The 24,985-nt window shown below is 35.3% G+C and overlaps 1 protein-coding gene and 1 pseudogene across 1 annotated transcript; both read left to right on the top strand.

Moving 5' to 3' along the window:
• The first annotated feature begins 5,440 nt into the window (after positions 1-5,440).
• On the top strand, positions 5,441-8,150 carry LOC107618450 (ADP-ribosylation factor 2). Its single transcript, XM_016320529.3, has 7 exons — positions 5,441-5,653; positions 5,985-6,143; positions 6,743-6,813; positions 7,165-7,284; positions 7,532-7,650; positions 7,742-7,823; positions 7,916-8,150. Exons 2-7 carry the CDS (start codon positions 5,996-5,998, stop codon positions 7,919-7,921), a joined length of 546 nt encoding a protein of 181 aa, XP_016176015.1. The 5' UTR covers positions 5,441-5,653; positions 5,985-5,995; the 3' UTR covers positions 7,922-8,150.
• Positions 8,151-21,803: 13,653 nt separating this feature from the next.
• On the top strand, positions 21,804-22,421 carry LOC148544045 (uncharacterized; annotated as a pseudogene).
• Positions 22,422-24,985: the final 2,564 nt, after the last annotated feature.

The raw sequence follows: 24,985 nt of genomic DNA, 5'->3' as shown, positions 1-24,985 counted from the left end.
TGACAACGACGCCTCCAGTGAGAGACACCGCAGTGTCAAAATCCTCTCACAGATCCTAGCCATATGCCTTCCACCACCTCCCATCATACGGATGACGTTTTGGTCTATTGGTTTGATGGCGTGAGTACTATTTTAAGTATTTTATATGCAAACTATTTTGAGGATATTATTTAACATATGTGATTGCTAATCTTAAGTTTTTCATTTTAGTTAATTAGTTTAATTTAGTCACGCTCAATTTTTTCGTTTTAGTGGATTTAGGTTGTTAAGATAGGTTTGATTTAGGCTAGTAGGTTTGAACTGCTGAAAGTGTTTGAGAATTTTTTTATTATTGATAGATGATGTTGCTTAAGTCATATAATTCCAAATTGGTTTGTTTGTGAATTGTTGATGGATAGAGTTTTTGATGCATTTTAGTTATAGATGAAACTCTGCCGAAATTTTTAAAAAATCTAAATATAATTAAAGTTTATAAATTACTTCAAATAATTTTTTTAGTAAATTACTGATCTTAAGTTTTTCATTGATATGTTTGTGCCAAATAACAATGCATGTACATAGGTGTATGCTAATATCATCAAACTGATATACGACCACCCATGGCTGAGCTATAAGAAAATTCTTACTGAGATCAGAGAGTGATAGTTTCAAAAGTGGATGGCAAAAACTTAACATATTCAAACGTTAGTTTATATCTTTTATTTTGTTTAATTATGTATTTAATTTGGATTAACTATTAAATATTCTTCGTGTAGGAGAAATTTATATGGGACAAGACTCACAATGCCATGATCAGGAAGATCTTCGACCATCGAATGGCTAGGCAGCTTCAGCAGATGATAAAGGACGTACATGAGTGGCGTGACCACCTCACTATTTGGCTCCGCTCGAACATTAAGAAGCAAATGCATGTCCATTGGGAGACTAATGAGGGGTTCAAGCGTCGCTGTCTCATAAAAAGAGCTAATAGAGACTCGGTAAGATCGTCGAAGAATACCAATGGATCAGCGACTTTCATAAAGACAAAGGCCAGGCTGGTATGTACCTTGTTTCATTTTGTTATTAAGTTTTTTGTCTTTAAAATATAATGTCATTATTACTTGTTTTAACATATTGTTTCAACATGTGTAGTTTAAGTTGTTGGATCATGATATGAAGATGGCGGAGACCTTCAAGTATACTCACACTTTGAAGGAGAACAATGAGAGATTTGCTGATCAGCAGGCTGCGGATCGTTATGTGAGTAAACATCATGTGATATAAAATTTTCAATTAACTACAGTCGTAATTATAACATGTACGTTACACAGGAGTCTTACACACAGAGATTGGACGCTGCAACCCAGCAATCTCAGCATACTAGAGACGACGGCAATAATTTTGCTGCATCAGAAGTCAATTCTGACATAGTTTAGCGCGAGACTGTATCTGAGCCGTACAAGAATCGCGTCTATAGGCTAGGATCATGCTTCGCTAACAACCTCCGCACCTCTACATTAAGACGTTCATCCGCCTCTACCACCAGCTGGCCCGTTGATCCTAAGGATAGAATCGATTTGAGGGAGCAGGTATTGGAGCTCACCCGGAGCCTTCACCAATAAGCTCAGCAGCTACAGCAGTTTGAGGAGAAGTATCAGGAGATCTTTGCATGCGTGTCAGAAACAGATTCCCTCAGGTTGGAGTAGAGACGAGAACTAGAGCGGTTTCAGCGAATCGAGCAACAGATGACGGTGTACTAAGATTAGATGTGCGCCAGTGTAGCAACACTACTAGTAGAACCGGTGCTGATGGTGGCAGTGGCGCTGCTGGAGAGGCATCGACGTCACCGCCTAGTCTGCCGCTTCAGCAGGACTAGTTGGGATGACGATACCGATGACTGTCATGATTTTTAGTAATTAGAGTTTTATTCTAGACTGTTTCATTGTATTTTATTTATTTTATTTTTTATTTTGTTTGTACAATTCGTATTTAATTTACCATATCTGATTCCTATTATTTAGAATTTGACTACTAATTGTGCAAAAAAAAAATTAGCTAGTAATTGTGCATCAATTTTTTTTAAAAAAAATTAAATTTACTGGAGAAAAAATCCGAGGGTAATTAGACGGGAAGAAAATAATTGAGCGTCAAAATTACCGGCTGAAAATTTCTGTCGGTAATTAAATAGTTTTTAAGTAAAAAATCCGTCACAGAATCTAACAGTAACTACTGATAGATTGAAAAATCCGATAGTAATTTTTTACTGACGAGGGTTATATCGTTGGATTGGTTCTGACGAAAATTTTTTCAACAAATCTGATGATACCCAGCGTTTTTCTTGTAACACAAAATGCTAATAGTCAAGTATTAACAAGGAAGATGAAGAATATATAGAGGAATTGAAGAAGAAAAAAAAGTAGAGATGAATGCAAAAGCTATTAATATGATGCATTTTGCAATAAATTTTAAAGAATACAAGAAAATATTAAGATAGAACAAGTGAAATATGAAAAAAGTTCCAACTCACTCATGAAGGAACCAAATAAACTAGGAAAACAAGGGCTTGAATTTTAATGAAAGAATATGATGAGTTGTTCTTCTTTATGAAAGATGAATCAATTAATGCAATATTTGTAAGGTTCTTTGTAATAATCAACAATTTAGACATCGTGAACAAATATTTTTCTAAAGAAGAGCTTGTAAAAAAAAATCTTAAAAAATCTCACCAAACAATGGAAGACAAAGAGGACTGTTATTTAATAGAGGAATAATCTCAACAATATAACCTATGATAAATTGAGAAAGAAGCTACTGACTTATGAAACAACTAACATACTTGAAAATCGATAACGGAAGAAAAGAATAGCATTAAAGTCCAAAATTAAAACCAAAGCAAAAGAAATAGAAGACAACTTCTCCGAAGATGATGAGATTGGATTCTTTTTAAAATGTGATTGAGAAGTCTAATACAAAAGAGAAGACAGAAATCTGGTTCTTCATCATTAGGGAAGATAAAAAAGAACTGAGAAAGTTAATATGCCATTATTGTAAGGAATAAGTGCACTTTAAATTTGAATATCCTCTACCAAAAAGACAGATGAAAGCAAAAATAAAAAAGAAGAAAGTACTAATGACATCATAAAAAATCTTAGAAATGATTAAGAAAGATGAACAAAGAGGGGTAAATTACTCTAATCTCACAACTAATGAATTATATGAAATCATTTATAGTTTAACTGAAAACTCTAGTAGACTTCTTTTTTAAATATAATCAATATAAGAAAGAAAATAATGATTTAAAAAGTGAATCGTGGTGCTGATAAAATAAACTCCTTTTTAAATGATTTAAAAACTGAAAAAATGAGTTTTTAGAAACTGAAATTAAATTTCTTAAAGCTAAATTATCAACTTCTAATTTTATTGATATTATAGCTAAAAATAAAATATTGAATGAAACCATTTAAGTCTTTAAAACATGAATTAACAAAATTTATTCACGGATAGAAAAATCTGATCAAATTAATGACTGATTAAAGATCAAACACTCAAAAAATAGGTTAGAATTATAGAATATATCGAAGAAAGCACATTTGTTTTTAAAACTTCTCAATCTAAGGCATCCTATTTATATGCTCTAAATAAGATAACTTAATGTAACTTTATTTCTTCAGCAAGAAAAAACACTTGATATAAGTATAATAGATAAGGACATACATCTAAACCGTGCTTTTATCTTCTTAAATTTGTATGGTGATAAGTTGTATAAAGTAGTCAATGATTATAATGTCTTACTAAAGAGAACTGATATATAAAAAATTTAAATTAATCTAGATACCTAAATTTTCTGAAAGCTCATACAGATTAGTCTAAAATTTAAGAAGAAAAAAAATATATGGTATGTTGTGAGCGGGTGTTCTAGACATATATAGAGAATTTTATCTTTTTCATCAAATTAACTAAATGGTAGATTCATAATATTTAGTTATATATGATGGTAAAGATAAGATCGTAGCAATTGAAAAAGTTGATGATTTTACAAAAATTTTGTGCAATTAACCTAAAACAAGAACTGCCAATCAAAAAGAGAATTCTGTCATTTAATCATTGTTGGAGAATTCTACAAAAGATAATTTATTTCTTGTCACAATAATAAATCTTAAATCTGAAAGTGATATTTATCTATTTGAAATTGATGCTGCTAAAAAAAAAAAATTTAAATATGATTCGTTTGGTTGTTGATGACAATATCGGATATGACAGCGAATTATACTCTATAATACTATAAATTTATCTTATTTAATTGTTGGTTTGCTTAGTTCTTACATGCTCCACTTTAACGTGTTGAGCTCTCTGTCTTCAAAAAAAAATTATAATAGAAGATCTATTCAAATAACAACATTAGAAATAAATAATTTGTTCATTTGATTTTTAAACTAAATATTATTCTAAGTTTCCAACCATGTGCTACTAGTTTTGTCTTGCAGCGAGAAATGAGATTTTAAATTGATAGATGATGGGCTTAGCCGCTTAGCTAATTGTCACCTTAACCAGAATTAGGCTCATTATTATTGATCATCTTTTACTGTTCTATCTTTGTTGTTCAATTGTGTGAGAAGTGAGAACCTCTTATATCATACATTTATGTGCATTCTTCTATTCATCGTCTCAAAATGAGTGGAATTTGTTTTATCTCTAATTCACGACTATACCTTGTGTATTATTATTATTATTGCACATCTATATGATCTCTCTAAAAAATCAAATCCTTTTCTTCTCTGATTGGAAGGTGCAACATTTACACTCAAATATTCTATATATTACTGTATTAGCACCTCTCAAATATTCTATATATTAGCACCATACACACAACAATTATTTCCCTTTCCCACCATCATAATCGCTACATCACTTTCCTTAATACCTAAGCACAAGAGAAATCCAAGCCTTGTTTACACCGGTCTTTCATCTCTAGTTACACAAATCTTCTCTTCCTCAACCTAAAAACCCTATTCCCACTGTTCCAACTCACCATGTTCCTTACTTCTTATTAACTCCTTGATATATATGTCTCGCATCAAAGTCACTACTTGTTGTTTTGTTCCATCCTATGATACTTACTTTTTTGGAGATGAAAATGATCGTCTCCCGGTTTATAAAAGAGATTAAAAAAGTGGGATAAATTTTATGACGTATGTGATTGATAATTTTGTGCACTATGTAAATTAAATAGCAAACCAAATACAAAGGAACAAATATATCCAGAAATACATAGAAAATATGGTATTTATTTTATTTATTTTTTTTAAAAATGCCATTTGTTACGCGAAAGTGCAAGCTGGTGAAAGTGCAGATCTTAGAGTAGTAACCAGGTTGCCAATTACCATGATGCAGGCCAAATTGCCGTTATAACGGCATAGTTCTGTTGCACTCTAGTTACTACTGCTACTAATAATGTAACCCCATGAACCAAAATTATAACGGTAGTGAGTGAAAGACGTGAATAACCCTATGTGGCTTTGTTCCTAAATTTGGATGGGTCCGCGTTTCCATAAAATCGGTGAAAGGGCTCTCAAATTGTGGAGTTAACGGTGACACAGAAGCAGCTCCCATTTCTCTCTTCTTTGCAAAGAGAAGAGATCTGCGTTCTCCTCTCCCTTCGCAAATTTTCTTCAAGGCAAGCCTCCTCTCTCTCTCTCTCTCTCTCTCTCTGCACATCATAGATCTGTTCTCCATTTCAATTTCCGATTTCGTAATTCCTCTATTCTGGATCCTTTTCTCGATTAGTGTGATCTTAATTTGAAATTCAAGATTCGATTCGTGTGCTTTCTCGATCCGCTTAGACAACGCGATTTGAATCAATTTTGGAATTGCATTCGTCAATTGCTTATGGTGTTATGATGATCCGTTTCATCTGCGTATTTCAATTTTTTTTAACATAAAAAAAAATCAAATTTGGATCGGATGTGTTCATGATGTGATGACGATTTCTGTTTTGTTGGGTTCAGAGTAGTTAAAAATGGGGCTGACTTTCACGAAGCTGTTCAGCCGGCTCTTCGCCAAGAAAGAGATGCGTATTCTCATGGTTGGACTTGACGCTGCTGGTAAGACCACCATTCTCTACAAGCTCAAGCTTGGAGAGATCGTCACCACCATTCCCACCATTGGTATGTTTCTCCCTTTCTTCTGTAAATCTGTTACTGATTTATATGGATCCATAGAATGCAGACAATTTAATTCAAATTGAACGAGCAACAATAACAACTGAACCTTGTCACGGTTTAGTGGAACGCCAAAAGTACCCTATCATATCTATGTTTGAATTATTTATATTTAATTGAATTTGAATCAGCCAAATGACGTTAATTTGTTCCCTTTCTTTTTCATTATTAACTAGATCAAATGATTTGAGAACAATTTCTTATTTTTGACTTTGCAACACCTTTTTCTTTCTCAATCCTTACATGTATATTCTTTTTTCCTTTAGTTTAGTTGTTTCACTTTCACCATCTAAGCAAGCAGCTAAATCTTTATTTTGATGTTGCTGTTTGGTTTTAGATCTACAATATGACAATATGATTCAATTTTATATTAATGGCAAAGAAAAAAGTATATTATATATGTAGTTCTTTATTATATCCAGTGAGATTGTCATATTGGCAATTTTTTTTCTGATTCTAAGATATATATTGGTTAATCAATATCATTGTAGATATGATGATTATCCCATTATTTGGGTGATTTATTATTTGTTTATTTGTTGCAGGGTTCAATGTGGAAACTGTGGAATACAAGAACATCAGCTTCACTGTCTGGGATGTTGGAGGCCAAGACAAGGTATTTTTCTTTTCCCACTTCTCTCATGTCCATTTTCTTGCATCCTTTTTAATGGCTTTTATAACATAGATTCTGCTTGAGCTACTATGCATGTGATGCTGTTTGCCTTCCTAGTTTGTTTTGGATCAGTAAATTCTAGACACTATTTTCACTCGTCTAGTTACTATTGTTAACTATTCAATCACACATTTTAAGCTTGACTTTGGATATAGTGTCTTAAGTTTGTGTCCTTTGGCACAATCTGCCTTACTTTTGACCTGTTGTTATGTTAGAATTTAGATGTGTTTGAATGATTTTAACGAAATACTTCTATCAATACTGTAGTAACAATTGATATGTTTATCCCTTCAGATCCGTCCATTGTGGAGACATTACTTCCAAAACACACAAGGGCTTATTTTTGTGGTTGACAGCAATGACAGGGACCGTGTTGTTGAAGCAAGAGATGAGCTACATAGGATGTTGAATGAGGTAATGAGACTGATCCTTAATTGACTGGACACGAGCATGGTTTTAAGTTGAGATCCACATCTGCAATTGTGACCCTATCAACTACATTTCTTTTCTCCTTTTTTTTTTTATCATGGCATGGTTGTAATTGAGAGTTTGCCACTGCAGAACTAGTTTTCTGCTTACATAGATTACTTGATTTGCCAGCTTATTTAGTTATTTCAGAATTCTGATACACTTCTGGATGCTTGTAATCTTTCCTTGGCAGGATGAGTTGAGGGATGCCGTGCTTCTAGTTTTTGCTAACAAACAAGATCTTCCAAATGCTATGAATGCTGCTGAGATAACTGATAAGCTTGGTCTTCATTCTCTCCGTCAGCGTCATTGGTAAGATCTAAAGTTATTGCTCTCAACATTCTGCTCCTTTCGGTTCTGGTTTTCACCACTAGTTATCACCATGCATGCTCTAAACATGCAGGTATATCCAGAGCACATGTGCTACCTCTGGTGAAGGGCTTTACGAAGGACTTGACTGGCTCTCCAACAATATTGCAAACAAGGTTAATACACATAATGTTTTTTTTTTTTTTTAAATACTGGATATGTGTATATCATTGAATTTTTAACTTATGCTTGTCCTCTGTGATTCCAGGCATAGAGTTCTACCAGTTATCATGAAGGACTCCAGTCAGTGGTTACGGTCTCGCATATCTGATTTTCTTGCCGTTCCTTTAGATTTTCATTGTTCGAGCATGTATTATTTTGTTTTGATAAAAGAACATCATTCGGTTACATAGCCCGAAGAATAATTTGACATTTTTTCCCTGTATAACCAAATATATAGAATTGTTACCCATTCATTTATGAAGCCAACTTAATCGTTGAAAGTGTCGTATTTGTTTTTTGAGGCATTCTTTCATCATGGATAAAAAAATTTGTGCTCTATGGAGAAGGGGGGGAGAGAAAACAATAGATAGATATGGTGAAAAATGAAAGCGATTAGGTCTTTTTAAAGTTTTAAAAGAAAATGACAATCGGATAAATTAAGAGATTTTTGAAGTATGATTCTTTCTTAAACCCGGAGGAAATTGTACCCTGATCTTTATATAGATGAAATTTCAACGTCACTTGGCACTTCCAAGCAAAATTTGATTTTACTAGTAGGCAAACTGTTTTATAGAGCTTAGAGTTTCATTGACGGAGCTGTCAAAATTTCTTTCCCAAGCAACTGTTATTTTTTATTTTTGTCACCATTTCTACTTCTTAAGGACAATAAATTTTAGGCTGATTTTTTTGGATATTGTATTGATATTTGAATCGAGGCGTGTTTTTCACCAGTGTGGTGTTAACTTTTTTTTGGAAATGTATGGATTCAAATTGGATGGTGTGGATGATATAATAAAAATTGGATCGTCTAACTTCTTTGGTGCGAAAATTTGATTTTTGTGGGGAAAATTTTGTTGGGCCCAATTAGAGCGTGGCTAATTTTATTAAACTCGAAGCCCAACTCGGAGGATTCAAGTTGTGGATTTCAGAATTTTTTAAATTGGAAATCCAAAAAGTTGGGTCCGAATAGAATAAAAAAAAATTGGAGCGTACCCTAGGAAGCACGGACACATTCGCTAAGTTGTCGTGTCCACATGTCAGACACATTTCGGACACGACACTCACCGACACTCATCCAATACGTGTGTCTGCTATGTCCAAACCGTGTCTTAATGAAAAATAAAAAATTATTCTCCGGACACATTTGAACACACCTAAATATCATCACGTGTTAGGGTGTCCAGTCTTATTCTTAAAATATATTCTTAAAATAAATTTAGATATAGTATATATTATTATTATTTATTATAACAAAATATTTTAGATACTTGATATAATTAAAATAAGACATTAAAAATAATCAAAAAAATTAATTTATATTTTAATATCAGTAAAATATTAAAATATCATTACAATTTATCTAAAAGATACTTTATATTTTATATGTATGCGTGTCCCCGTGTCTTATAAGATTTTAAATTTGCGTGTCGGCATGTCCCGTGTCGTGTCGTATCCCGTGTCCGTGTCAGTGTCCATGCATCACAGAGTGTATCCGATTTGTATATATATATATATACTATCTTCACCAATTGCTCATCACTCTTCTTCGTCTTCATCACTTTTTCTCATCTAGCTATTCTGCTACTGTAAATGAGTGAAAGTAAGTAATAGTGAGTAAAGAAGTTAAAACGGATGATAGTTATTTTGAGAGTATATTATTATGGTTAGATTTTTTACAAACATTTGAGAGAGTGAGATTATATGTAAAAATCTGTTTGATGTTGTTGTTCATTTCACACTATCTTTTGAAGATCTAAAGGATGTAATCGGTGAAAAAATAGATCTTCAAATATCGAAGAGAGTGTTAGCATTTTGTAAAGGCATCTTGTATCGGTATTTGGTGGGTTCCTTCAGTTTCAAATGAAGTATGTCACTGATGAAGTGAGTATGCAGGAGATGTTTTCAATTTATTTTCAAACTCGGTCATAGATGTCGTTGATCAAGATATATATTGAGTTTGAACAATCTCAAAACAACCGGAATATCAAATAGGAAGATTACAACAATGATAGTGAAGAGGAGTTTGAGAGCAACTATGAAGTTGTTGATCCAAATGAAGACAATAATCAACTTGATGAGAATATGGAAGCAGACGTGGTGGAGGTAGCAAATGTACTAGCAAATCAGCATCCATTTGAGGAGCCATCTTTTATGCGCGTGTTGGATCTGGACGCCATGTATGCACTGAAATTTCATAAATACCTAAACGTGGATATGTAATTTGGATATTTGTGTGGTAGATTAATATTGTAGATTTAATTAAGTTTGTAGATTAATAATGTGATCTGTAGAACATAAGATTGTTATTATAATAGATATATAGTTGTAATATTTTTCTTTATTTATTCATTATTTGCAATTATAATTAATTTTATAATTATAATAAATTTTATTTATTCATTCATTATTTATTCATTATTCGTAATTATAATTAATTTTAGAAGTATTTAAATAAACTAAAAACATGACTTATGTATTTATATGAAACTTATAAATCGTGTATTTATATATTAAAATTGTTGTGCTTGTTGATTTTATTTGGTGGTGGTGTTATATCAGAGGCTCGCTCCTGTGTGGCAGATGATAAATTTGTTGTTGGGATGAAGTTTAGTACTAGGAAGGTTGTGATTATGGTGATCAAGAATTATACCATCTGTAAAGCGTTGATTATCGGGTGTATGAGTTGGAACCGATGACATTCTATGTGAAATGTACGCAATATGGCACAAGTTGTAATTGACTAATTAGAATTAGCATGATCTGTAAGAAGTATTACTTGGTGATAAGAAGGTATAATGCTTTACAAGAGAGACATTGAATATTATCGGATATATTGTCGAATTTAGCGTCGAACTTTAGCGGTAGATTTAGCATCAGTTTTACTGACGATTTCGAGTGAAAATTTTGTCACTCGAAAATATTAGTGTTGGATTAGGAATTCTATAATTAAATCCGGTAGTAAGGTGTGGCGCGAAATTTTATTTTATTTGTGCCAAATTTACCGTCGGATTTTACGGTGAACTTTTTCAACGATAAAATTGGGATAAAATTCAAATGTGAAACCCTTCCCTTCACTTCTCTCTCTCTCTCTCTCTCTCTCTCTCTCTCTTTCTCTCTCTCTCTCTCCATTGAAACTTTCTCCGACGCCACCACCTGGAGTTGCTGCCGTCGCCGCCACTGGACGTCGTCGTTACTGCTGCTGGAGTTGTCGTCACCGCCGATGCTGTTGGTATCCGTTCCCATTGGAGGTTTTCACCTTGTTGCCATTACTGCCGCCTCCTGTCACCACCACGCTTCCACCATCCTGCAACCACCATCAGAGGTAATTTTTCTATATTCTTTATTTTTTCAGATTTTTTTATGAGTTTAGAATTTTGTTAGGTATTTTATTAAATTATTGATTAATTTTATTTAATGAAGTGTGTGATTAGGATTTGTTATGTTAATTTAGTATGGTTAGAAATTACTTAATGTTAGTGTAGGTTATGGTATGGTGAAATTAAGAGTTCTTGAGCTGTTGGAAGATTTTATTTGAGTATTAGAGTGCTTGAGCTGATCGAAGATTTTATTTGAGTTTAGTGAATGAGTTTCTTTTAATTGCATTCAATTCATATTGTTTTTTGTTATGCCTGTTGTTAAATTGGTAAAATTAAAATTATGTTTTAATTAATTACAAATTAGTTCTTGATGCAGTTTGACCTTGTGAATCTAATAAATTGTCCTTTTCATTAGGACGGTTTTATTTTCTCTTAGATCAATTAGAGTAAGCTTCTTTCTTAGTTTGTGCAGTAGTATTTCAGGTTATTTTTTATCTCTGAATATACTGAATTGTTTAAGTTTTATGCTAGACTTACCTTTTCTAGGATAGAGTTTTAGGATCGAAGTGGGAGAAGGTTACGTAGTGGCACCTTCTCGAAACTCTTGTTTGCTGAAAAATTGTGGAGTTATAACGGGTTACGCACTAGAACGGCTTGGATTTGATATTTTATTGAATGCATATTGTTCTAATTTATGCCTGTAACTGTTTTTTCTGTCGAATTTTTCTTTACATTATTTAAAATATGTTTGGTTTGTGAGAAAATGATAATTGAATTTTGTAAAACGCGAATAATTAATAAATAATTAATTCATAAATTAATATTTATTCTAAAAAATTAGAAAATTAAATTTTATAATTTAATGAGATAGAGCTAATTAAAAGAAAAATTTTGACACTAATTTTAAAAAATTTGGACCAAGATTAGGCCAAACGGGTCAAATCGGGCGAACCAAGCCCATATTGGGCCCAAGGCCCAACACAATCACCAAATAAATTAAGAGTTCCTTCCCCAAACAAGAGGAAAACAGGCTGAAAATACAAAGGAGAGGGGGAGGGGGGAGAACAAAAGCAAACATTAAACCCTTGGCTTAATTTCAAATCCACATAACTTTTGATCCAGAGCTCCGATTGACGAGCTGTCAGCGGCCACGCGTTTATCTCGGAATTCTATACAAATCCCAATAAGTAATTTGGTAAGGAGGTTACATTTTTAGTTTCGAATTTCCTCCTCCCAATTTCGAAAATTCAATGTGTGGGTGTTAAGATTTTTTATTCTTTGATGTTATAGGCTTGAACTAACTTGAGGAAATTATTGGGTTTTACTCCATTGATTCTTGAGAAAGGTGAGACAACTTAAACCCTTGTAAAATTTGTGATTAAGTGGAATCTATATTGATTTAGTGATGATTATTTGTATTAGATTGAGTTGTGGGTTATTTCATGCTTGTTGATGGAATTGGAGGTGTCGAAAAGCTGGAATTTAGGCTATGGTAGCCGAGTCCTCTGTTTGGTGTGCATCTTGGAAGTTTGGGTTTTGTGGAGCGGTGAACGCTTGAGGTGTTTCGGGTTTATCGGAAAATCGGCCAAGATATGGTTTCGGTTTCTCGTATCTAAAATATAATGTGTCGTAAAAACTTAGGCTAGTGACCGTAAGATAGGAATTAAATTGTTGATATTGTTGATTGGTTGAGATAGATTATTATGTATGTGGTTAATGGTTTTGGGGGTTGTGATTGGTGCTATTATGAATGATATGTCTAACTTGGTATATGAGATTGATAAATGATAATGATAATATTTTTGAGATGTGGATGATGTTGAGGATTTAGGATTGGTTGGTATTTATGAGGTTTGGCTAATTAAAGTTGTTGTTGATACTATATTGGTGGTGAAATTGATATTGTGTTTTTATATGAATAATTGATGATGTATGTTGTATATTGTTTGAATTTGAATTATTGAGTTGAGATTGATGAAAAAGGAGAATTGGTAGGTTGTGGGCTGAATAAGGAGGTTGAAAATATGAATTTGGAGTGCTTGAGGCTTTTATGGTAAGATTTGGTTTGGTTTTAAAAGGTTTGAAGTGTGTATGTTTTGAAGGTTGAGGTTTGCGAATTTTAATTAAAACTATTATTTTTGACCAACTTTGACAGAGCATAACTTGGTCTCCGGACATCCGATTTTTATCAAACTTGTTTAGAAAGAAAATTTGGTCTGAGAGGTTCGAACGGATAAAAAATATTTTAAAACGAAAAAGTCATGTGCGATTAAAGTTTGGTATGCAAAATAGGAATTCTAGACTTAGCAGCTTTTTGAAATTTTTGTTAAGCATGCGTACGCGAGGGACACACGCAACTCGAGCAGTCCATTTGGGTTGGAACACTCGCATACGCGAGCAAGGGGGTCGCGTATGCGACCACCCATTTTTAGCCGTGTGCGTATGCACAGCAGGGGTGTGCGTACGCACAGCCCATGTTTTTCTAAAATATGATTTTTGTGTTTCTAAACCATTTCTCTGACTTTCAAAACCTTTATAACTCTCATTTAAAGCCTGGTAGATAGATTTTGGATAGTGAAGTATGGTTGGGACTGTTGGGAAAGATATCTTGTTGGTGAAGAAAAAGGTAAATGGATGATGATGAATAAGGAAGGGTTATGATATTATATATATGCTGTGATTGATGGCTAAATGCATGATACATAATGATATGATGATTGATGATTGAACTGAGAAGGAATTGCTAAATGTATGTTTGAGATACCTGGGCAGTAGCAAGGATGGTGGTTCGTCCCGCTTGCTCCAAGTCAAGGCTTGAGATTTGATAATAATGATGATTGTTTTAGACTGAATGAATGTATGTTTGAGATACCTAGACAGTAGCAAGGATTTTAGTTCGTCCCGCTTACTCCAGGTCAGTGATTATGATGCCTGAGTAGTAGCAGCATTAGTGGATTATTCCACTTGCTCTAGCTTGAGCTTTTAAACACCCGTCTGGATAGTAGCGGTAGTAGTAGTTCTTCCACTCGCTCTAGGTTAAGCGGGTAGTAGTAACAGGGTTGTAGCTCAAACCCACTTGCTCCGTAATGGGTGTTTCTGTCCATGGTTAGCTACCAGGACGTGTTGGGTTGGCTATATAACCGACAGATGATATCATCAGCAATAGGATAGGCATGCATCATATGCATTTGTGTGTTTTGTTTGATTTTGCATTAATTGGGCTTGCTTATGCTATTATTATGCCTACTTGCTAATTTTGCTACCTGCTGTAATTGTGCTCTACTTGTGTTTGTCATTGTCTGCTTGCTTATTTATGTGGTTCCACTAGAGTTTAGTTAAGTTTAAGAACCTTAGATGACCTACCCTATTTGTGGTTTACAATTTATTATCTTTAAGTTTTATAATCTGAGTGTCGAAGTTCTAGGATCGTCTTCGGCTTTTCCGGGACATTATGTGTTAGAGATGTGGGTAGTGTTACCATACTGAGAACCCCCGGTTATCATCCCATACATTATTATTGTTTTTCAGATGCAGGTCGAGAGGCACCTTGGTAAGCATCTGGAGTTCATTCTGCAAGCAAAAATTAGGACTACTGTATTTTGGGTTATTCTATGTGTAGATTTATGTATATAGACTCTCCATATATATATATATATATATATATACTCTGGCCGACCTTTGCTTTGCAGATCGAGTTAAGAGCTTGTTTATTGTGTATTCTTGACCTTCTACTCTCTTTGTCTATATATATCTATATATGTGCTTAAGCTTTCTTCGTACGCAAGTAAACATTATTTCTGAGTGTTACGCTTTTAATTTTATGAATTTGCTTTTAGACTTTTCTTCAAAAGCTCCTCGTTATAAAATTTCTTTCAACTATTATTATATATAATGTTACTTTTAGAGATCGTAATACCTTTCTACCTCTGTTTTACGACTTAAGCATAAGACTCTGTATGGTAGAGTGTTACATTATGGTATCAGAGCATATTGTTCCTGTAGAGCCTGAGGGACGGACTGACTATGCTTCTGGGCATACTCTGAGTGTTTATACATGCTAAATTAGGTTATTTAATTGATATATATGGCATGATTCCCCATGAGCATGCATTTGGGACTTTGAAGCACTAGACTTGCAATATTGAGACTGATCAACTTGATATCACTTGTTTGGTGTGAACAGGAACCAAATGTCAACTCGCGGACGCAGTCGCGGGCGAGGCAAGGGTAGATTAGGCAATGCAAATCCTGAAATGGCAGGGAACAACCCTATGGACTTTATGACTTCTATAGGAAACATGGCTGCGGCTATGCAGGCGATAGCCGAAGTGCTAGAAAATCAGACAAACCATGGAAATGGTAATAACAGGGATGACGGGCCAATGACACTTGCTACTTTTCTAAAGGTGCATCCTCTGATCTTCGGGGGGACTACAAACCCTACAGAGGTTGACAACTGGCTCCAAGCAATGGAGTAGGCTCTGCAAGCTCAGAAGGTTCCCGAAGAATAGTGAGTAGAGTTTGCAACCTACTAGTTACAAGGTGAAGCTCAATACTGGTGGCAGGGAACACGACGTATTCTACAACCAGACGGCACTGCGATATTGTGGGAGGTGTTTCGGACTGAGTTCTATTGGAAGTACTTCCCTAATTCAGTTAGGAATGCTAAGGAGCTTGAACTGCTACAATTAAATTGGGGCAAATGTCGGTTGCTAAGTATACGAACAAATTTAAAGAACTGTGTCGATTTTCCCGAATCAGTCAAGGTGCTTCGGAGGATTTTGCTGAGTGGAAATGTATTAAGTACGAGGGAGGACTTCAAAGTGACATTCTGAGCTCCGTTGTGCCGATGGAGATTAGGGTATTTTTCGAATTTGTGAACAAGAGCTGGATTGCTGAAGAATGTGTGAGAAAGGCCGCTGTGGCAGAGAACGATAACCGGAAATTTCACCGAAGAGACGCCAATCAGAATTTGGCACCAAGGGACCAAGAATTCAAGCGGAGAGGATACGCCCAACAATTTTCTCATGGATGGAACCAGGTTGGAATAAATGACGATTACCAAGGAGACGGTAGAGGAAAACAAACAAGAGCTACTATGGAGGATCTGACTTGTCAGAGGTGTGGGCGCTACCATCTGGATAGGCCTTGCGGTTTCGAATTAGGAGTATGTTACAAGTGCGGGTTACCAGGGCACGTATCCAGGAATTATCCGCAGGGAATGACTCAAGATGGGGGACGATTGAATCAACAGGGTTGAGGTAATTACAAAATTGATAACCAAAATTTAAATTGTAGTATGTGATTTTGAAACACTGCCTTTATTTATAGCTTGCGTCAGGGATGAGGATGTAAGACTGAAAGTGTCAAGCTTAGTGTTAAGCTTAGGATTTGGTTGAAGGGAGTCATGAAATAAAAATATGTTCGACCGAGTGCTACCCTGTGGAGAACACCCATTTTGTCAGTAGAAAGAAAAGACCATAGTAGTAGACTGTATGCGAGAGGGAGAGTACCGGCAAATCTTTGCGACTCGATCTAGCTTTCCTTTTGTAACATGCAATAGAATTTTGTTTCAGATTCCTTCTTCCCTCGAACAACGAAGGGTTTATCCTCTAAAATTCTAACCCCCTTACCTGCATATATTTATATTTAAATCTGTCCATCCAAGGGTGAGCCTGAGCTTGTTTTGGTATAGACAAATGCTTCTTGAGTCTAGGAAATTTGCTGAAGGTTGGGTGCTCTCTTCATAACTTTGTATCTTTCAAGGTCAGCTGAAACTTACTTGATTCAATATGCCTTATCCTTGCTATCAAATATTTTTGGTCTGGCTTCCTTTCTTGAGATGCACCCTAGTTCTTTTTCTAGTGCATTTTGTTATTCTCTAAGAATTAGCCTAAACACCATGCAAGACATCTTTCTATTTCTAATGAGCCCCATTTATGTTGTTTAATCGCCTCTTGAATCTAATACCTTTTCGGAAATCAACTTGAGCTTAGTTTAGTATTTGATACAATTCCTAGATATGACCATTAATACGTTAGTTCCTTAGAGCAGAACCTCTGGACGCAGAAGATGAACTGTGTAAGTATGTGACACCAAGAAGAGTGTTGGGGTCTTAATTCTTGCCGACCGTATTGCCTGAAATTACATTGGCATGCTAGGATGCACCGTGCGTGTGGATGCCTGAATGCGAAGAAAGCTTTCAAATCTTAAGAGGAAGATTAAAGATGCTGGTAAGAAGCCCAAGATGAAAGGACAATTTTCTGGTGGATCTAGTTCAGGGGGATTTCAGTCTCATCATGGTTAGACCAATCAGCATGGTTATTCGAGTTATCGAGCTCGTCCTCAAACATCTTTCAGTGGAGTTGCTTCTTCTGGATCTGTTCCCATGAGTGTTTCGAGTCCAAGACCTTTTGTTGGGGGCACCCCTCAATCTAGCACACATGGTTCTAATCGGACATGACCAACTAAATCTTACTGCCAGCAGTGTGGAATCTTCCATTTCGATATATGTTTCAAGGCCATTAGAGCATGTTTTGGTTATGGTCAATCTGGTCATCTTAGGAGAGATTGTCCAAATCCTAGAGAAGGCTTTGCTCTAGGTATTGCACGTCCTAAAACACCAATGCCATCATCTTTAGCTATGTCTATTGAAAATTATTCTGATCCTAGTGGCAGAGGAGCAGGTGGCAGGGGTCAGACTTATAATAGAGGAGGGAGTCAGAGAGGAAGAGGCGAGGCACGTGTGGACACTTTAACACGTCAAGATGCTCAAGCTTCTAATGCTGTGGTGGCAGGTACTTTACAAGTTTGTTCTTTAGATGTGCGAGTGTTATTTGATATGGGTTCTCATTATTCATACGTATCTCCATATCTTGCATCTCGTTTCGATAAATAATCTGAACTGCTATTCCACCTATTTCATGTTATTCTCTAAAAATTAGCCTGAACACCATGCATGACATCTTTCTATTTCTAACGAGCCCCATTTATGTTGTTTAATCGCCTCTTGAATCTAATACCTTTTCGAAAATCAACTTGAGCTTAGTTTAGTATTTGATACAATTCCTAGATATGACCATTAATACGTTAGTTCCTTAGAGCAGAACCTCTGGACGCAGAAGATGAACTGTGTAAGTATGTGACACCAAGAAGAGTGTTGGGGTCTTAATTCTTGCCGATCGTATTGCCTGAAATTACATTGGCACGCTAGGATGCACCGTGTGTGTGGATGCTTGAATGCGAAGAAAGCTTTCGAATCTTAAGAGGAAGATTAAGGATGCTGGTAAGAAGCCCAAGATGAAAGGACAATTTTCTGGTGGATCTATTTCAGGGGGATTTCAATCTCATCATGGTTAGACCAATCAGCATGTTTATTCGAGTTATCGAGCTCGTCCTCAAACATCTTTTAGTGGAGTTGCTTCTTCTGGATCTATTCCCATGAGTGTTTTGAGTCCAAGACCTTTTGTTAGGGGCACTCCTCAATCTAACGCACATGGTTCTAATCAGATAAGGCCAACTAAATCTTACTGCCAGCAGTGTGGAATCTACCATTCTGGTATATGTTTCAAGGCCCTAGAGCATGTTTTGGTTGTGGTCAATCTGATCATCTTAGGAGAGATTGTCCAAATCCTAAAGAAGGCTTTGCTCTAGGTATTGCACGTCCTACAACACCAATGCCATCATCTTTAGCTATGTCTATTGGAAATTCTTTTGATCCTAGTGGCAGAGGAGCAGGTGGCAGGGGTCAGACTTATAATAGAGGAGGGAGTCAGAGAGGAAGAGGCGAGGCACGTGTGTACACTTTAACACGTCAAGATGCTCAAGCTTCTAATGTTGTGGTGGCAGGTACTTTACAAGTTTGTTCTTTAGATGCACGAGTGTTATTTGATATGGGTTCTCATTATTCATATGTATCTCCATATCTTGCATCTCGTTTCGATAAACAACCTGAACTGCTATTCCACCTATTTTTTGTTGGCACTCCACTTGGAGTCTCCACGGTGGTTCGAGTCGTGTTTCGGTCTTGTGTTGTTTGAATTAATACGGTTGATACCTTAGCTGATTTAATTATTCTAGAACCAATGGAAGATATTGATGTTATCCTAGGCATGGATTGGTTAGTAGCTTGTCATACTGATATAGGTTGTTACTCTAAAACTATGAAGTTTGATATACTGGGTATCTCACCTTTTGTTTTTAAGGGTGATGATTGTCCCCCTTTGGCTAGCATCATCTCATCTATGAGTGCTATGCAATTGATGGACAAGAAAATCCAAGGATTTATGGCAGTTTTTAGAGATGTTGATGCCGAAGTGCCTAGTCTTGATAAGGTTCCTATAGTTAGAGAATTTTCCTGACGTGTTCCCTGATGAGTTACCAGGGATGCCACCTGACCGCGAAGTTGAATTTTCCATAGAATTTATCCCAGGAGTCTAGCCTGTGTCCGTTCCTCCCTGTCGTATGGCTCCAACTGAGTTACGAGAATTAAAGGTTCAATTGGAGGACATACTGGAGAAAGGATTCATCCATCTTAGCACTTCTCCATGTGGAGCTCCTATTTTTTCGTAAAAAAGAAGGATGGAACGATGCGACTATGTGTGGACTATCATTAGCTCAATAAGATAACTGTTCGTAACAAGTATCCATTGCCAAGGATTAGTGATTTGTTTGATCAACTTCAAGGAGTTACTTGTTTCTCTAAGATTGACTTGCGTTCAGGGTACCATCAATTGAAGATAAAAGAGGGAGACATTCCAAAAACTGCCTTTCGTACTCGTTATGGACACTATGAGTTCTTAGTAATGTCCTTTGGTCTGACGAATGCGCCCGCAGCTTTCATGGACTTGATGAATCGAGTCTTCAAAATTTTCTTAGATCATTTTGTTATCATCTTCATCGATGATATCTTGGTGTATTCGAAAAGTGCTACGAAGTATGAGTATCATTTGAGAATTGTATTGCAAACCTTGAGGGATCACAAGCTTTATTCTAAGTTTTCTAAATGTGAGTTTTGGCTTGATCAAGTGATATTTTTGGGGCACGTTGTATCAAAAGATGGAATCATGGTGGATCCAAAGAAGGTTGAAGCCGTTTAGAAGTGGCCAAAGCCTACTACAGTGACAGAAATTTATAGCTTTCTAGGGTTGGCCGACTACTATCAGCGATTCATCAAGGACTTCTCGAGAATTTCTGCACCATTAACCAAGTTAACTTAGAAGAATGTAAAGTTTCAATGGTCAGAAGCTTGTGAGGAAATTTTCCAAATGGTTAAGGCTTGTCTAACCTCAGCACCTGTTCTTGTTTTACCTTCTGGGTCTGGGGGATTCTCATTCTTTTGTGATGCATCTCGGATAGGACTTGGTTGTGTATTGATGCAGCATGGTCACGTTATTGCCTATGCCTCGCGACAACTCAAGAAGCATGAGCAGAATTATCCAACTCATGACCTGGAAATGGCCGCGATCATTTTTTCTTTGAAGATTTGGAGGCACTACCTTTTATGGTGAGACCTGTGAGATCTATATGGATCACAAGAGTTTGAAGTATATATTTCAACAGAAGGATTTAAATTTGAGGCAACGGAGATGGATGGAGTTACTAAAAGATTACGATTATACCATTTTATATCATCCTGGAAAGGCAAATGTTGTAGCAGATGTCCTCAGTAGAAAATCTATGGGTAGCTTGGCCCATATCACTCTTGCAAGGAGACCAATTGTTGAAGAAGTCCATCAATTAAAGGCCGGTAGAATTCAATTTGACCTTGGAGAATCAGGAGTTTTCTTAGCACATATTTGAGCCCAATCTTCTCTGATAGAACAGATCAAGGCTCCACAAAGTGATGACCCCGAAACTAAGAAAACTTATGGAAGATGTTCGCAATGGGAAGAACTCGGACTTTTCTCTTGATCAAGATGTTTTGCGTTGTGGTCAACACTTATGTATGCCAGATAACCACGACTTGAAGAAAGCTATTTTGGAAGAGGCTCACAATTCTAAGTACACAGTTCATCTAGGCTCTAATAAGATGTATCATGATTTGAAATAATTGTTTTGGTGGGAAGGCATGAAGAAAGACATAGGAGTTTTTGTTTCTCATTGCTTAACTTGCCAACAGGTTAAAGATGAACATTAAAGACCTGCTGGGTTATTACAACAAATTGAGATACCTGAATGGAAGTGAAAAATAATTACGATGAACTTTGTAATTGGTTTATCTCGTAGTTTTAAAGGTTTTGATTCAATTTGGGTAATTGTGGATAGAATGACAAAGTCAGTCCACTTTCTTCCGGTGAAAACAACTTTTAGTGCAGCTCGATATGCTCATCTTTATGTTGATGAGATAGTTAAACTACATGGAATCCCAGTATCCATTATTTCAGATCGCGGACCTCAATTCACCTCCCATTTTTGGAAATTTTTTTCAGAGAACGTTAGGAACTTATCTGGATCTTAGCACAACTTTTCGCTCAAACCGATGGATAATCAGAGAGGACGATCCAGATATTGAAAGACATGTTAAGGTGTTGTGTTCTAGATTTTGGTGGAAATTGGGACAACTATCTACCTTTGATTAAGTTCTCTTATAGTAATAGTTATCAAGACAGCATTTAAATGGCACTATTTGAGGCTCTTTATGGGAGAAGATGTAGGTCATCTATTGAGTGGTTTGAGGTTGGTGAGGTTAAGCTTTTGGGGCCAAATTTGGTACAAGATGCAGTTGAGAAGGTTCACTTAATAAGAGAACGTTTATTAGCAGCTCAGAGTAGGCAGAAGGCTTATGTTGATAATAAGAGGCGCAACTTAAAGTTTTCAGTGGGTGATCAAGTGTTTCTTAAGGTATCGGCTATGAAGGGAGTGATGAGATTTGGAAAGAGAGGGAAGCTTAGTCCTCGTTATATTGGTTCATTTGAGATATTGGACAGAATAGGTGCAGTTGCTTACCGCTTGGCATTGCCGCCTGAGTTGTGAATGATCCATCCAGTGTTTCATGTATCAATGTTACGCAAATACCTTCCTAGCCCATTTCATGTGCTCGCACCACAAGCCATAGAGCTAAGGGAGGATTTATTGTTTGAAAAGGAACCAGTGACTATAATTGATCGCCAAGTAAAGAAACTATGTTCTAAAGAGATAGCATCTGTGAAAATTGTTTGGAAAAACCATTCAGAAGAAGAAGCGACTTGGGAGGTTGAGAATGCCATGCGCGACAAGTATCCGTATTTGTTTTGAGACTAAAGGTAATTATCATATAAGTTTGAAATTCGGGGACCGAATTTCTTAAGGGGGAGAGAATGTAGTAATCAAGAGTGAGGAAAATAAAAAAAGAAAGGAAGGGCACGTGAGAGGCACATGCCACCACTTAAATTTCTTTGCCCCTCTTCCCCTCTCCCTCGACTCCCCCCCCCTTCTGTCTTTCTTTTCTTTTCTTTTCATTTCTTCCCAAAATAAAAAATTTAAAAACTCTCACTTCCCTTCTCTTCCCAACTACATTTCCTCATCTCTTCCTCATCTCTTCTCTTTGCAACCAACCACTCAATATCATCAAACTCACCTTCATCATCTTGCTTCCTTTTCTTTTTCCACTTTATCTCTATTTATTCAAAAATCTCATTTTCTCAAAGCTCCCAAATCATGGAATTTCAACTTAATGAGTAAAGGAAGCATTCAACTTTTGAGTTCCTGTTATTATTGAGGCTTCAAGGTAACTCTTTGACTCAATAATTAGGTATATCTCCAATTTTTGTCATCCCTATATTTATGGGTATGCATAAATCCGAATTAGGGTTAGAAAATTTGGAGCTTTTGTCAAAGTGAGTAAGATTATGTTAATTGACAATATTAGTAGCTCACAAATATCATTATTGTCATATTTCTATAGTTGTAGAGTTACTGGATATCATTTGGTAGCTCGTTAACGCACTCAGAGTTGCTTCCAGTTCCTTAGAATCAAGTTGTGAGTGAATATTATGTCTATAATTATTTTTAAGTATATTATTATCAATATTTAAATTGAATCGTTATTTCTAACATTTGAAAATATTTTATTGTTGTGATTTTTGAATTATTGGAATGAATATTGATTTTTTGAAAAATTAATAATTTTATAAAAAAAATACACAGGACGATATTTATATATTTTATAAAACATATATATTTTCTTACTTGACTTTATTAAACTTTAATTAAATTTTAGTATGCATTCTTATATATATTTGATTTATTATAAAATTTAGTAATATGTTATAAGTATTAGAGATTTGTTATAAGTGATTTGGTTTGGATTGGTCGGGAGACTCTGACTAAAAAATCGTAGTTAACGACAGTTATGACGTTAATTTAGATGCATTTAACTCAGACCTCAATTAGCAGGGGCGTTGCTAGCCCAACGTGTAGGCCACACATTGGATCTGTTATACCGTACGGGCACATTAGAGGAAAGGGCTACCCTTAGAGGTGGAGCCACCCTAAGTGTGTAATATTTTATTTGATTTGACTTTTGGAATGAGAACTCCCATTTCAGTTCATTCTGTTTAATTATTTATCTATTTATTTGCATAATTAATTAATATGAATTTCTCATATTTAGAAAGAAATATAATTTTATGGTAAAATTTGTATAGTCTCGTGTGGGTTATAGATGTAATGTTTGCTCACTGAGTTGCAAAACTCACCCTATTATATTCTCATGTTTTTCAGATACAGGAGTCATTTCAGGTTCCATTCCACTTGTCCCTCAGTAGATCTTAGTCATTTCGGTGAACCCTTCTTCTTTCCAAGGACTAAGTAATTAATTATGTAATGGAACCTTTCCTCAGAATCTAGATTATGTCAATGCTCCATATGCCATAGCAGAATTTTTGTGTGAGTTATGTTATTTTGAATCTCGAACTGTTTAGATAGTAATTATAATTTGATTATATAAGACTTATGGATTTAACTATATACTCTAGTTATCAACTTAAGTATTTTGGACATGTTAGGTTGTGGATATGATTAGATTATGTTATTGTTGTCTTTGGAAATGGATGTTTATTATTGATACAAGAAGATAATATTTATATTGGTAAGGTCCTAGAAACAAAAAAGATTTTGTCCATTTTTCTAAAAATTTGATCGTTTGACTTGCCCAAAGATTTGTTCCTTGAACGCCAGTCATGGCTTAGTTCAGGTCACGACAATTTGATTCCAACACTATGACTTCTTTTGTCCCATCATAGTTTGTGTGACCAAAATAAATAAATAAATAAATATTGAATACTCCAGTAGTTTATACTACCTAACATAAATATATAGCAGATTTTAAGTCTTGGTTATTCTAACGTGCAAATAGGTTGAATGTGCAGGAAGAGCTAATTCATCCCAAAGTAGATGAGAGATCGCTGCATGTAACAAATTTCAGCACCCAGCCATAGATGAGGTTAATGGTAGATTTGTTGATTTTCATGCGGCTATACTCAGATTTAAAACATGAATATAACCCATATAGTAAAATATAAGAACCCGTATAGTTATATATGTGAGTTTATCATAAAATACTTAGAATTAAAAGGTATCCCATTTATCTGAAAAAAAAATTCAATACACATCATCCCATACCAGAAAATTATTGTAGAATATAAATCGTCAATCACTCGATAACCCTTATTAACGAAGGTAATTCTCAAAAATCAATATTTAGAGAACCCAAAACACATCATAAATAAAATAAAAACTTGAAAATTACACTATTGAAACTTTTCACCTACCAACAAGTTGTAGATGGAAATCATGTGTCCTACTATTATATTCTCACT

Source organism: Arachis ipaensis, chromosome B9 (genome assembly GCF_059453495.1).
Source record: "Arachis ipaensis isolate K30076 ecotype BB chromosome B9, ASM5945349v1, whole genome shotgun sequence".
NCBI classification, from domain to species: domain Eukaryota; kingdom Viridiplantae; phylum Streptophyta; class Magnoliopsida; order Fabales; family Fabaceae; genus Arachis; species Arachis ipaensis.
This window is presented reverse-complemented; position numbering and strand designations above follow the sequence as displayed.

Coding starts and splice junctions, on each gene's coding strand:
- LOC107618450 (XM_016320529.3), top strand. CDS start 5,996: ATGGGGCTGACTTTCACGAAGCTGTTCAGCCGGCTCTTCGCCAAGAAA. Junction 6,144..6,742: donor CACCACCATTCCCACCATTG/GTATGTTTCTCC, acceptor TATTTGTTGCAG/GGTTCAATGTGGAAACTGTG. Junction 7,285..7,531: donor TACATAGGATGTTGAATGAG/GTAATGAGACTG, acceptor TTTCCTTGGCAG/GATGAGTTGAGGGATGCCGT.